The sequence below is a fragment of the Zootermopsis nevadensis genome, unplaced genomic scaffold (genome assembly GCF_977971745.1).
Source record: "Zootermopsis nevadensis isolate Lab colony 2312 unplaced genomic scaffold, Znev_1.0 Znev_ptg000017l, whole genome shotgun sequence".
NCBI classification, from domain to species: domain Eukaryota; kingdom Metazoa; phylum Arthropoda; class Insecta; order Blattodea; family Termopsidae; genus Zootermopsis; species Zootermopsis nevadensis.
Genome location: NW_028259149.1, coordinates 7,280,118 through 7,294,165, shown reverse-complemented (window position 1 = coordinate 7,294,165; position 14,048 = coordinate 7,280,118). Strand labels below are relative to the sequence as shown.

The 14,048-nt window shown below is 35.3% G+C and overlaps 1 protein-coding gene across 1 annotated transcript in view; it reads left to right on the top strand.

Annotated features, from left to right (window-relative positions):
* The first annotated feature begins 2,569 nt into the window (after positions 1–2,569).
* Positions 2,570–14,048, top strand: part of Helz (Helicase with zinc finger) — a 29,792-nt gene continuing 18,313 nt past the window's right edge. The window contains exons 1-13 of the mRNA XM_022071042.2: positions 2,570–2,817; positions 2,974–3,742; positions 4,873–5,299; positions 5,860–6,057; positions 6,484–7,048; positions 7,690–7,918; positions 8,260–8,572; positions 9,307–9,413; positions 10,300–10,399; positions 10,632–10,758; positions 11,172–11,304; positions 11,863–11,981; positions 12,280–12,426. Coding sequence (XP_021926734.2) covers positions 3,031–3,742; positions 4,873–5,299; positions 5,860–6,057; positions 6,484–7,048; positions 7,690–7,918; positions 8,260–8,572; positions 9,307–9,413; positions 10,300–10,399; positions 10,632–10,758; positions 11,172–11,304; positions 11,863–11,981; positions 12,280–12,426 — 3,177 coding nt within the window. The 5' untranslated portion in view covers positions 2,570–2,817; positions 2,974–3,030. The remainder of the gene's footprint in view (positions 2,818–2,973; positions 3,743–4,872; positions 5,300–5,859; positions 6,058–6,483; positions 7,049–7,689; positions 7,919–8,259; positions 8,573–9,306; positions 9,414–10,299; positions 10,400–10,631; positions 10,759–11,171; positions 11,305–11,862; positions 11,982–12,279; positions 12,427–14,048) is intronic.

Below are 14,048 nucleotides of genomic sequence, written 5' to 3'. Positions count from 1 at the left end.
TTTCTTCTTCTGGTTTTGTTTCCTTCCTTTTCTGTGAATAAGAAGTTTCTGGTCTGTTCTATCTTCCCATCGTCTTTCCTTTTCAAATTCTTGCCAGCTTGTTCCTCTTTTCTAGTACCTGGTTGTATCACATTCCTCTGGGTCATCTCATAGATCTCTTTCCTTAAAATTTTAATTGTAAAGCAAACCTTGATGTCCTTGTTCTGTGCTTTCTTTCTTTTTTTATGGTAAAACCATTTTAGTCTTATTCTGTAAATAAATTTTTGATTATCATAAAATATTCTTACATCCCTTCTCAGTTTAATCTCTAACTCTGTAATGTAAACCAAAAAATTAAAAGCTAATTTAACTGTTACACAACTGATTGAGTAGGACTTGAGGCTCTCACAGTGGTATGAAGATTCCTCTCTTCCAGATTGTAACACCATGTAGAAGTTTTCAAATGTTTCAGAGGTCCTTGCTGCCTCCATCATCAGGGCAGTGAGTTGGTGAGTTTAAACTGAATTTCTATTCATTTAAACATAATATGTGATAATGGCTTTTTATTGCATTTTTGCAAGATGGAACTAGGACATAAAACAAGACTATAAAGTAGTAAGAAAAATTAATATAATTGTATGACCATACTGCATAAATAAGAGGCACATTTAGCAGAAGGAAGTGAAGTTCTTCACTAAACTGCATAGGTATTATTAAAATCAGCTGTTTATTTTTAATGATCAAACGTAACATATACATGCAACTGTACATTGTTAAATCTTATTACTATGAGATGAAGTTTGAATTGTCCCAGAGATGTTGAATTTCAGAGCCTAATTGTGGAGTATATTATACAGTACATAAGGTGAATATAAAAATGTTTGTAATTTAAATGAGTGAAAATGAATGTATTCTGTAAAGCTTTGCTTATTTGTGATATTGAAGCAAGGGCATAGCACATGAGTCATGTAATTTAGCTTATATGTTTATTGAGGAATTCTTCAGTTTATGGTGTTTTAATTTCAATTCAGTTAATTTATTTACGTGTTTTCCAACAGCAAGAAGCCAATAACAGGCAAACACTGATAATATATACAATAATAATGAAATAATAAAGAAAAATACTACAAAAAGAGATTACTTAAACTTATACACATACAGTATTAAATATAACAGCCAAGTACAGGCAAACCCAAAAGAGAAACAATATTAAACACAAAGTAAAATAAATGAAGAAATACAAATAAAACCAATTCAATTTAATTAATTCAATTAATTTATTTACGTGTTTGCCAACAGCAAGAAGCCAATAACAGGCAAACACTGATAATATATACAATAATAGTGAAATAATAATGGATAATATTACACAAACGGATTAACTAAACTTATACATGTACAGTATTAAATATAACTGCCAAGTACAGGCAAACCCAAAATAGAAACAATATTAACACAGAGCAAAAAATGAAGAAATATAAATAAAAACAAATAATCCACCTAGGGAACACTAATATAATTGTAAAACTTTAAAAAATATAAAAAGACAGATAACGAAGCTAGATCATTTCCCTTGTTGAGAACGTTCGCTCAAGGGAGACAATGTTTATGCTAAATACGTCCAAAGATATACATACGTCATTTGCATGTAAACTGTTAATGAATATTGTCATTGTAATTTGGATCATAACTTACATGTGATACAGGTAGAACAAAGTTAATTATAATTGGTAACCAAACATATCCGAATACTATACATTTTTCACAAACAGTTTTATATTAAGTTTCTTACAGGGGCATTTGTGTTACCTCACTCCTTATGAATACCAGACTACTTTATAGGACAGTGAATTTCAGTAAGGGGATCATGGATTCATATTGTTGAAATGACTTTTTTCTTTGTGTCATTGTTAAAGGGATATCTTCAACAGTTGGATAAAAGTTACTTGAATATTGTTATACACATTTTTACTCCAAAGATGGATCAAGTTCCTCTGGGACATACATTACTTATGATTCCAGGGTTGGAAAGCAGTTTTCCTTCTTACCGATTGGTTTACCGTAACGTCGCCGGTATTTTTGTTTGTGAATCGTGCAGCACAATACAGATGGCACTACATTGTCCACCAGCTTTAGAGTTACGCGTCTGGTTTAATCTATGGTTTTAATGTGCTATGAGTAACACATTCCTTCACATACACTCTGTTTACATGATAATTACACTCTTTCGGACCCAGAGACGAGCCAACGTCGGATGGCAATGTCCATGTTGGTTTATTGTTCTGATTCCGTCTTCCAAATTAATAACGGGCATCAATTCAGTCGGGTCCTAAACTGAATATATTCATGTGGTTTTTATTAGAATTATTGGGACAGTTTTAAGACAACTACGGCTTTCCCTTTGTTAATTATCTGTGATCACTACGGTGTCAAACTTTACATGCTATATGGCACTGAGATGTGACATTCGTACGATTGTCATTTTGTTGGTATATTGATAATACTGCCCTGAAACGAAAAATGTTAAGATTTGTAATGCATTTTTCCCTCTGGCGTATGTGCCTGAATTACCACATTGGCCAACTATCTCTTTTTGGTTGATGTTTCGTATTAATCACATACTTGAAATTAGTAGCGACTTGCATGATTCATAGAGATCTTATTTCGTGTTTATATTTTATTTCTTCCATCGTGAATGTCATTTTGCATGAAACATATATATCTAACGTACAGAGTGGGATCGCCATTCTACTGATGCAAATATCTTGTTATATCTGTACAAAGTTGTATAAGCAAGATGGCGGCGGCAGGGGTTAGGAGGAGGAGCATAGAAAACTTGTAATTATCGCGTTAAAGTTGTAACCATATAAATTGTTGTTTTGTGAAACAGTATATAGTATGTCAATTGTTGTGCTTGACATTATTTAGTACGTAGATATTGTCTGTATTTGGTCTGTATTGTAAACTTAGATTATATTTTGTTTCATATTTTAGGTTGAATATCGTAGGGATTTATTGAGCGGCTTCCAGTTGATTTAATTCGGCATAGTCATGAATGACACAGAAGCACGAGCCCATGAATTACTGCGCCGCAGAGAATGGGGTCGTGCTGCAGAACTGTTTGACCAGCTATTGGGCCCTGTCTTGAACAATGGTACACCTAAGGAGAGGGTTGTTGGATTTTTGTTGGGGCGTTCAGAGTGCTGTCTGGAACTTGGCAGACACGAGGTAGTTGTGTCAGACTGCCGTCGTGTTATCAAACTTCTAGCAGATGTTGACTGTGGTAGCAACAGTGGAGCAAGAGCACGAAGGCGCCTTGTACATTCTTTGTTTTCCTTGCATCGGTTTGCGGAAGCTGAGGCAGCTGCCAGAGAGTGGTTGGCTTCTGGTGGTGGAGCAACAAATCAGCCTGAAGCTTTAAAAATGCTGGAACGCTTAAGAATTGTACTTCAAATGGCAAATGGCCAAAAGACTAGTTCAAATCATAGAAACATGACTCCACAGCAAAGACTGGATGAAGAATTGCTGGCGCTCGATTCAAGACTAGAGTCATGGACAGGTATTGGTCTGCCAGAGAGGTCTCGAAGGCAGCGAAAGCATCCAGTTGAACTTATTGATGAGTCAAATGATTGTGAATCTGCTGGAGAGAATACTGTTAATAATGTGATACATGTGAGGAGGAAGCATCCTGTGGAGTTGGTCAGTGTTGTGGATTCTGAAGATATCATACGTCAAAATAATTTCCAACAACAGATTGGTGATGGTAAGTATTCCGTGACTGTGTAACTGATTATTTAGTATAACATCATATGTAACCATATAAACAGTTTTATTGTAAAGGAATTTTGAAGAGAGGAAGAATTAGGTCTTCATCCAAACCATTCTGATGTACTTTACTTCTTTGTTTGTCACTCAATTCAGCTTCTGTTTATGTTAGCAACCATATGATCCCAGTGACAGTCAATTTTTTGTAATTGGATCCTTTAGTCTGTTATGGTTTGAAATTAACCCTCATCAAATTTCCCTTTCTGACATTGCTTGGTTTCATGAACATGGAGAGGTAAATTCTCAGAATGACAGATAATGTAGATTCACAATCTGAGACTAATACAGGAGGTTCCCCTGCATGTTTCCAAAATTGTTTTGAGTGGTGTGAATTCAGGCTGAATGAATGGGACCATTTTGTTCAAGGACACAGATAATTCTTAAAAGTACCTGAAACAGATACTGTGGTGTTGCCACCCACTTTTTGAGTAGTCAGCAGGTGAAGAGCATCAGTATGCATTCTTTCAAAAAGTCTCTGCTACTGTTCCTATAGCAAAGGCATCCAGGAATGCTTTGGAGGAGAGTGTTTGTTGCTGGCATGCTCTCTGGTCTTAATCTAGTGTGACTTTTATCTGTGAAGACCTTGCACAACTGAAGAACTGAAAGAAAATATATAAAGGGAATTTTTCACCATTTTCTAAGAACTTTTATAAGAGGGCATCAGGAATGCATCCAGAACAACGAAGAGCATATTTAGCACATTACTTTAAACAGGGTAAACTTTATTTATGAAATGTTTAGGCTGTAGGTTTGTCAGTTCTACCAGCAATCCATATTTTAGTGAGCGTGACTTGAAGGGAGGAACTTCTGTTTCATCTGAAAGGTTCAGAAATTAATAGTTCCATTTGCAAGAGAGCTGGCCGTAAGAATATGAATGCAGATCCTTACTTGAAATTAAACTTGTAGTTCTGACAAGTTATTTATAATGGTTTTTGAATCTTTAAGGATGACAGCAATGTCTTGAGAGATCCATTGAAGGGAGTCATGCTTTGTACATTTTTGCTGATATTCAGTATCTCAAGTTATAGATGATTTTTAATGTTCGAATCCTGTGTTAAATATTTTCAGTAACAGTAATCAGTGCAAGTGAAGTTTGTGAAAATGGTGACTGTGGTGGAAAGCGTTCATTAGTGTCTGATCTCGAGAGTGGGAATGAACCTATGTGCAGCTATTGCTGTCTTACATTCTCTGATCGTTCGGAGCTGCGCGTCCATTGCCAGTCAGTGAGTCACCAAACAATCATCATGTCTGACGAGGGAAGGGATTGGAAGTGGCGCCCTCCTCCTCGTGGACTCACATCAAATGCCTATTCATTGTGTGAGAGCTGGGCAGATGGTGGAGGTTCTTGCCGGTATGGTGCTCAGTGTGTTGAAGCACATGGGACTGAAGAATTGGCTGAATGGAGAGAGCGGTTTGAGTACAGACGGATGAAATTGCAGCGAGCATGTGAAAAGGAACTGTATGGGAAATCTTATACAGAACAACTTCTAGAAAGGTGAAAGAAGTAATTATTTCTAATTGTTTGTGTGTGTATTCAGAACTTTTAAAGTATTTACTGTGTTCAATTCAGAAGGTGTGCTATGATCTTGTACTAAACAAAAGATGAGGAGTGGGAATTTATAATACCTGATTCTCTAAAACAGCACCAAAGTTTAAATTGTTTGAATACTCTTATTTATAGGAGAAAGTCACATTATGATTTTTGGGGCTAAGTATGCTTATCACTTCCTTACAAGAATAGGCCAGAGTTGTTGCAGGATTATATCATTGTTTAACTGGCTATTATCTTTTTGAACCAAAGTTCTACTTGTATTTAATTTTAGTAGCTCTGACACTTTAATTTTCTTTTATAGTCTTCAAAACAGAACTCTGTTTTCAGTTTGTGGCATTTTTCACATTTTCCATTATTTTGTATGAATAAACAGGAGTATAATAATATTTTTTGTGTATGGACATGTTTTTATACTTTCAAAGTTATATTCCTTCGTGTATGGAAGAGTCTTTTATGCCACAAGTTACTTTTTTTAATGTCACTTGGGCTGCATTTTTGTCTAGGTGGGTCCAAGCTCCAAGTCCAGAGAAGGTGATGAGAGAGAAGTTAGATGGCGTAGATGAATTTTGCAGTGGTGATCTTGTAACCACAGTATCATCAAAAGTGAGTCACCGTGAATGGCTCTTTACTCTACAGACATGTAGGTTGCTGCGAGCAGTAGCCCTCCTACAGGATACTCATCGAAACCACTTCTTCCTAAGGTAATTTTGCTGAATATATGAGATGTCAGTCACAGCTGTTACATTAGTATCATGTACACAAATATTAATAGTGAATCCTTAATGAACAAGCAACATTTGAATAAAGGTGAGATTTCAGGTTCTTGTGGCAAGAAATATGATATTGACTGTTTTCTGGGGTTTTGCACCTTGTAGTCTGGTAGATTTTTCCTGATGTTTCAGAGGTTATTGCTGCCTTTGTCATCAGGGTGATGATAAGTTCGTAAATGTATAATTTTGGTAGTATGTTCTTTCTTGAATATTCTTGGTTATTGAAAGTGACTCATTGAATTTTAGGTGCTTCCATAGATTTATTTTGCCATTTCACCTTTCAGTACAGGTTAAGAAGAAACAAGATGTATGAATTAACTGTTTTGAACAGATCTCTAGAAATTTGCCTTCTTACAGGTATGTGTCAAGTGGAGATCCATCACAGAAAATTGTTTCGGAATGGAAACCAAGTAATGATCAGGAATGGAGTGTACCAAATGTTAGGGCTCTGGAACAAAGAAACCCAATGGAATCTGAAAGTGCTCCAGTTTTAGAACACAAGGTGAAAGTTTCATTTGCTACAGACATTTATGGGACATTTCGGCAATCAGTAGTGTTTGATTTTGGTGGAGAACCAGTACTGGTGCGACATCTGTGTGTAGATGTTGTACCTGTAACAGATGTTGATCGAATGAGAGAGATTCGCAAAGAGCTGGTTCTCTCAACTGCTGAACGGTGGGATATAACAAATGCAGAAATTGTAGCGTTCTCCTCTCCGGTTACTCCAATGGTGCCTACTCCAGCAGCCATTGCAAAAGATAGTGAACATGAAAGAGATCTGTTGAATGCATATCCAAGTCCTCGTGGAGATACATTTACTCTTACACAGTCAACCGTTACAGAGAAGAAACTTACTCGGAATAATTACCGCGCCCGCATTCATGAACTGCTTTCTGTTGAAGAGATGGCAAGATATGAACAGGTTAGTGTATTTTAAGTTTTTCTGCCACTGAATTTAATTTCTGCCACTGAATTTAATTTCTGGATCTGACTATATTGACTTTTTATACATTCTTAGAATATTAACAGATGCAGAGTTGTGTAATATAATTTTCTTTTGCACAGGTAAAATTTGTACTGACACTTGTCTATGCTTTGATATAAAGCTGGATATATATTGAAAATAGGATACAGTTTTCTTCTGTATATGGAATATTTCATTAGGAATGTTGGTTCGGAGAATGAGATTTGCACTGCATGATTTTAAAAAAAATTGTCATCTTTCTAAGTGTTCCAATTTGAAATACTTGAAGATTGAACATTATTTTTAATATGTATGTTTTTTGGTCATTTTATGGAACATTGCAGCCCTCTTCTAGCAGAGAACAACATTCAAAATATTATTGTTCTTATTCCCTTCTAAGAGGTATTTGCTGTTCACAGTATAGATTGATCTTAAACTTTTGAATTGTTATAGTCCAAGGTTTCCCACAAATATTTTAAATTGATACCGAATGATTAAAGTGAGTTTATCCATGTGGTTTATTTATTTATATCAGATCATCCATAATTGTTATTAATGTTTTCATAGGACAGAATCAGTTTTTACTGTTATGTTTATAGGTGGCTAGATACAATCTAACAGCCAAGTTACGTTTAGCAAATTGCTACCTTCTTGCTCCAAGTGGTGTAGCGACTAGCACTGCAAAATATGCTCATTCAGGAGAATTATTTGCACTTATGAACCTTGGAAAAGATGTGTCAGAGGATACTTCAGCTGGCCGTCTCATACTAAATAACTGTACAACGGTGCTGATAACTGCAGCATGTACTCCATCAAAACAAGAATCTGGTATGGTTAATGAGAGTTTATCTTGAACTTTGTAGATGGATAAGAGAAATTAAATGTTTGCATCTATATTTAGGTGTTTTCTTTTCTTGAAGATTTGCAGGTATTTAGGAAAAGATAGACACTCACAAAGAATTGAATAATAAACTGATGTTTTAATGTGTGTTGAAGTCCACAATTTGTACAGTAGAAGTCAGTAAAATATTCTGTTTTTTTTATTATTTTTGTTTACATAAATCTTGCAGTAAAAGAGTGTGTTTGTTAACCTTTATCTCATTGGAATGGGGTATGTTGTGTTTTTCTCTATTTCTGAAAATATGTAACATTTCTGTTACAAAATGAAGGTGTGGCCAAAACCCAGCAACGATCGTCACAGAGTTCCGTAGAAATTGATGATGATTTAAGCAAACAGAAACGTGTAGTTTATGAAGCTCTGATTGAAGACAAGGGGAAAAACATGATCTACCTCCGATTGTCAGCTACAACAGTGCACTCTCTCAAAATGAAGCCAGATACAGACTTTATAGCTGAAGTACAGTTCCAGTTAAACAGGATACCATATTGTGAATGGCATTATGCCATTGATAAGATTGCTGACTTCCGTGTCATATTCCCTGACACGTACCTTGAGCCAAGCATACCATGGACACCTCAGAGGTAAGACAGCTGAAGTCAGCAATAGAGAAATGAGTGTGTCTGTTTTTAATATATTCTGTGTAGTCTTCTGAAGGTCACTGTATTGCTAGTGTTTGTAGCTTTGTTGTCAGTTGGTTCTTGTTTAAGATGTAGCCTTTTCTACTACTTTCATGGATTTTAAATGTTATGCTTCTGAAGTACATAAAATATCCATGTACTGCAGTGCATTTGGAGGGTTCATGTTGACAGTAAGGGATACAAAAAACTTACAGCAAGTGTTTACTTGTACCTGAAAATCTCAGAAAAATTAATTTTATAATGCGCGCACACATAGTATTATGTGGCATTTATTTTTACTTTGCAAAAACATGAACTGCCTTTTTTGTGTTTGCATGCTCTGATAATGCACTGCAAAGTCTTATCATTGTTATTGACTAATGTACATAAATGTCATATTTCTTCATAAACTAACACTGGAAGAACTTTTAAAGAGTGAAAATCAGTGAAACCAAAGTTTTTAACTTTAATGTATAGGGTTTTTTATAGGTTTGTAATATGTGTACCTGTGTAGAAAGCAAATTATGTTTGAAGAAGAAGAAAAATTTGATTATTATATTTCACTAAAACAGGAATTTTTTAATAATAGGTCAGTTTGTTGTCTATGTGCTGTTTTTACTACTAGACATAAAACAATTTTTCTAATGCACTTTCAGAGTTTTCTCATTGATAACATGGTTTTGTGTACTCTTGTATAGGCAGTGGAGTGACATTCTGGACAGTAGACTGAATTTGAAACAAAAAGAAGCAGTAGTTGCCATCACAACTCCTGTCAACTGTCCCTTGCCACCTATTCTTATCATAGGTAATTAGATTATTTTTTCAATCTGTATGGTATAGAATCAGTTTTATTGTTAATATCTATTTAGAATAATGTGTTAGGCTTCTATATTACATGAACAGAGAAACAAAACTAGATATGTGATCAGTAAAACTGAGCAGTGCTGGACAAATGTCTTTGTCTATGTCCGTTTATACTACTTGGGATGCACACTGTATAAACATTTTGGAAGTTTCAGCTTTCATTTATGTTGAATTAAAATAAGTACATGAAAATGGATTCATAATTGTATTCTTCTCTGCATATTCTTGGACATGGAGTTTATATAGTGATTGTCATTTTTAAATTATACTGCGTGTGCAATGGACAAAGTGGTAGAACATATTTCAAGTAATGTTGACTTCGATGCTGTTCTTGTAAAGACAGAAAAGTAAATAATTACATGTAAGATTTGAGGTTTTCACAGCGGTGAGTATGAAGATTTCTGTCTTCTGGGTTGTTGTGTTGTTTAGTGTGGTCGAAGTTAACCAACGTTTCATCGCCCTGATGACGGAGGCAGTATGACCTCTGAAACGTTGGTTAACATCGACCAGACTACACAGTGCAACAACCCAGAAGACAGAAATATTCTAAATAATTACAATTTGTTATTTGTTTTATTTTCTTGCTTTAAATGAATAAACAGTGGGCATACCACTGTTACCGTATGTTTTCACATGGTGTAATTTTAGATGCAAAATACTGGTGTAGAATTGTCTCTTAAATGTTCTCAGAACAAATAGTTGAAGCTGGTTTGTTATATGCTGTTGTTGTGCTTTAAGGCTAAGTTTTGAACAGTGTAATTTCAGTTCATTCCAGATATACTGCTGTTTCTGTTAGTTCTGATGTAATGCCTTTACTTTTTCTCTAGGGCCATTTGGTACTGGTAAAACATATACATTGGCTCAAGCTATTAAGCAACTTTTACTCCAGCCTGATACTCGAGTCCTAGTATGCACACATTCAAACAGGTGAGACTCATGTTTTTTAAACTTGCTGTACAGATTTTAAGGTTAGTGAGGTGCACAACTGTAAATATAAGTTGAAAAATATTTTGGATTTGTGTAGCTAGAAAATTTGGTTGATTGAAATAGTTTTCTTAATACTGTAACAGCATAGCAAGTGCTGAAATATTCTGCTATGCCAGTAAACGATATGATTTGTTTTATAATAATTTTGATTGTGATTTACTTCACTTTTCAGTGCTGCTGATCTTTATATCAAAGATTATCTTCATCCTTATGTTGAAGCAGGCCATGAAGAGGCACGTCCACTTAGAATATATTATCATAAGCGCTGGGTTGCAACGGTCAATCAGGTTGTTCAGAAGGTAAATATATTAATGTGTATTTCACATACATTTTATTTTTCTATTTGGGAAATTTGTTCATAAAATGAGGGAAACTTAAATTTGTTTCTGTATAAAAGCAGTGTCTTTTGTATCAGTGAAAGAAAACAGAGAACTACTGTCTGTGCATAATATCCATGTCATTAAGATTTAAAAATGTGTAGAGTGGTGGTAAATAAAATAACATTTTTAGATATGTTATTTTGTCATTGTAAATACATGATTAGTTTTTGTGTATTTTTAAATTGCAAATCTTTAGAAAAGAGAAAGTTTATAATTTGTAAAATTCTAAGAAATATTGCAATTAACTCACAAAGAGCACTTATCAAGTCCTCTGTTACTTAGTGCTAGAATTATTTCTTGTTTTAAATTTGTGATTATTGTTTTCTCTTCAGTACTGTCTAATTGAGATGAATGGAGGTGTGAGAACATTCAGAGTTCCAACATTGGAAGATGTTTTGAAGCATCGTGTGATAGTTGTGACTCTTAGCATCTCAATGTATCTCTCAACACTTGGTTTACAGAAAGGTCTGTATAATGCATTTTATATATACTTTATTAAGTTGTAAACTGTTTGTTAGCTTTTAAGATCTAACTATATTACATTCTGGTTCCAGTTTGTGACCCCATTGTTTCTTAGGTCTGCATGTGTTGCAAAGAAGATGGAAATTTAGTCTCTGTGTGTCTGTCTTCTGAGTATCTAACTTGAATTATAGGTCATATTTTATTGAACTTTTGCATTTTGTTACTGATAAATAATTGGAAGTGTTGTAGTGGGGAAAATCAACATGTATACGAGAAAGGGGAACATTTGCTATTGTGGAATAAGATGATATGTAAAGCAAAGTATCTTTATTGCCTACATTTAAACTATATTCTAAAATAAATGAAGGGGAACACATATTTTATTCACCAAATAGTTATATTTCACACAGCTGTGCACTTGTTAATTATTTCTACACTGTTTAGTTTTCATTTTCATATAAGACTCATCAGAATATTAACTCACAGAAACTTAAAGTATCTGAGAAGTTTGATGTTTCTGTACTGCAGATTTATTTCTAGCAGGCACATGGTTTCTTACAGGGCACTTTAGCCACATCTTATTAGATGAAGCAGCTCAAGCAATGGAATGTGAAGCTATCATGCCACTTGCTTTAGCAAATGAGGATACAAGAATTGTTTTGGCAGGAGACCACATGCAGGTTAGTGGCGACTAGAAAAAGTACTGTTATCAGAGAAAAACTAGTGTTTTGTAATTGGAAAATTGCTGAAGGCATTAAATAATTGATTTCCTACTTTGTTGCAGCTGTCTAGCTTCCACTTTCAACCATGAAGTTAAATTAGCGTAACTGAAAATGGTAGAAATGGAGAAAATATATTGTGTTTCTTTTCTTACCAACACTGATCAGATGACTACATTACAAAACTGCTGCTGACAGTAAATAATGTGTTGTTATATGTGCTTCATTGATTACGTGGTGTGATTTTCTTATGTTGCAGCTGTCCCCTGAGTTATTCTCTCAGTTTGCAAAAGAGCGCAATCTGCATGTCTCTCTTTTGGAGCGGCTGTATGATCATTATCCCACAACATTCCCATGTAAAATCTTGCTGTGTGAGAACTATAGGGCACATGAAGCTATCATACAAGTGAGTTTTGTAACCAAAGGGTATCAGTTACGTAAGATATTGAGGGGCAAATAATAGTTTTATATTCTCATATTTCCAGTGCCATGGTAAAAGGCTACAATTAAAAGGAAACAAAAAATTTGTTTTCAGAAAGTCCTCATCAGTGAGGTGTATTGATTTGAAAAATGTAAAAATATGAGTTTTCAGTTTGGATGTGAAGACACTGAAGTGCTAATTTTGATAAATTACATATAATATAAAATATAGGCCATAGAGCACCAATCATGAATTTGGTTGTAATTTTTAGATTTTCCTTTATTCTGGCACTGGTAATACGATTACAGTGAATCCTCGATGCATCGTTTTCGGCGGGGGTGGGAAATAAAAACGATGAATGCGGGAAAACGATAGATGCGGGAAAGCATTAAAAATTTTAAAAAAAACAATGTTTCTCTTTCAAAGTTACTTCTTTTTACCAAAAAAGTCTTTAATGGACAACTGGTTTGTCGAAACTTTACGTTTTAGACCAAACAGAGCACTTTCCACGTTCAAAATGTTTTCCTCGGCACGTTCACTAATATTAAGCGCATAAAAGAACGACTTCACTTTCGCCAATGCAGCGTGCGCTTCGGCAAAACTCGGCAAAGCTTCGGGCTCGCATTTGTCGTCTTCTTCTTCCTCACCACTCCAACCCCCTTTGCGGACAATAACAGGAAGAATGGAAATACTACTACTGCCGAACTCAACGAAACGTAGCTGTAGAAGACCCTGAACCGCTGGAAACAAGATGAACCAGAAGAATGAAACGTGCCGCCAGCCTTTCCTTTGTACTTATAATAAAAGCATTTGTGAAGAAATTCACACTGCACATGCCATCTGGCATCGCTGGAACGAAATATGAGTGCACCCAAATTAAAATCGTAAAATTTCTGACAATGGGCACCGCCATTCACTCCAACTATCACCCCTGCACCGCTGACCCCTCATTCCAAAAGAATCTGTGCTGGTTGGGCGACATAACAGGTTACCGCTACTGCGTATTCCAAAAACATTGTGCGTCTTTCGGTAATAATTTATCTCAAAACCCAGCATTTTAAATTCTCAGAAACGATTATTGCGGGAAAATTGTGGGCCGGGACTAAGATTTTTGAACGATCGATGCGATAAAACGATAGTTCGAGGAACGATAGAAGCGGGAAAATGTAACATTATTTTATATGGGATGTATTCGGGACCGAACAAAACGGACGATGCATCCGGGAAAACGATAGTTCCGGGAACGATGGATAGAGGTTTCACTGTAGTTATCTTTACTGCTTATCAAATGTTTTACAATAGAGGTTGTAAACTAATTTAGTTAAAATCATTGAGATGACTGGAAAAGTGAGAATGTAGTGTAAGATTTGAAGCTTTAATGGCAACTGCAAGCAGTGCAATCTTCTCATAGGTGGCAGGAAATGTGTCCTTGATGTTTGGGAAAATTTGAAGTTGACAGTGCAGTGTAATTTTTGTCAAGTCTGTCATGTTAGGTATCCTCCAGAAGTAAGGTCTTTTGCTAAACTACATCTGGTAAGTACAACCACAAGCCACAGATAGAAGCTGTTGTTCATGATGTGTTGTTGAGCCCCGGGAATGATCTGAGG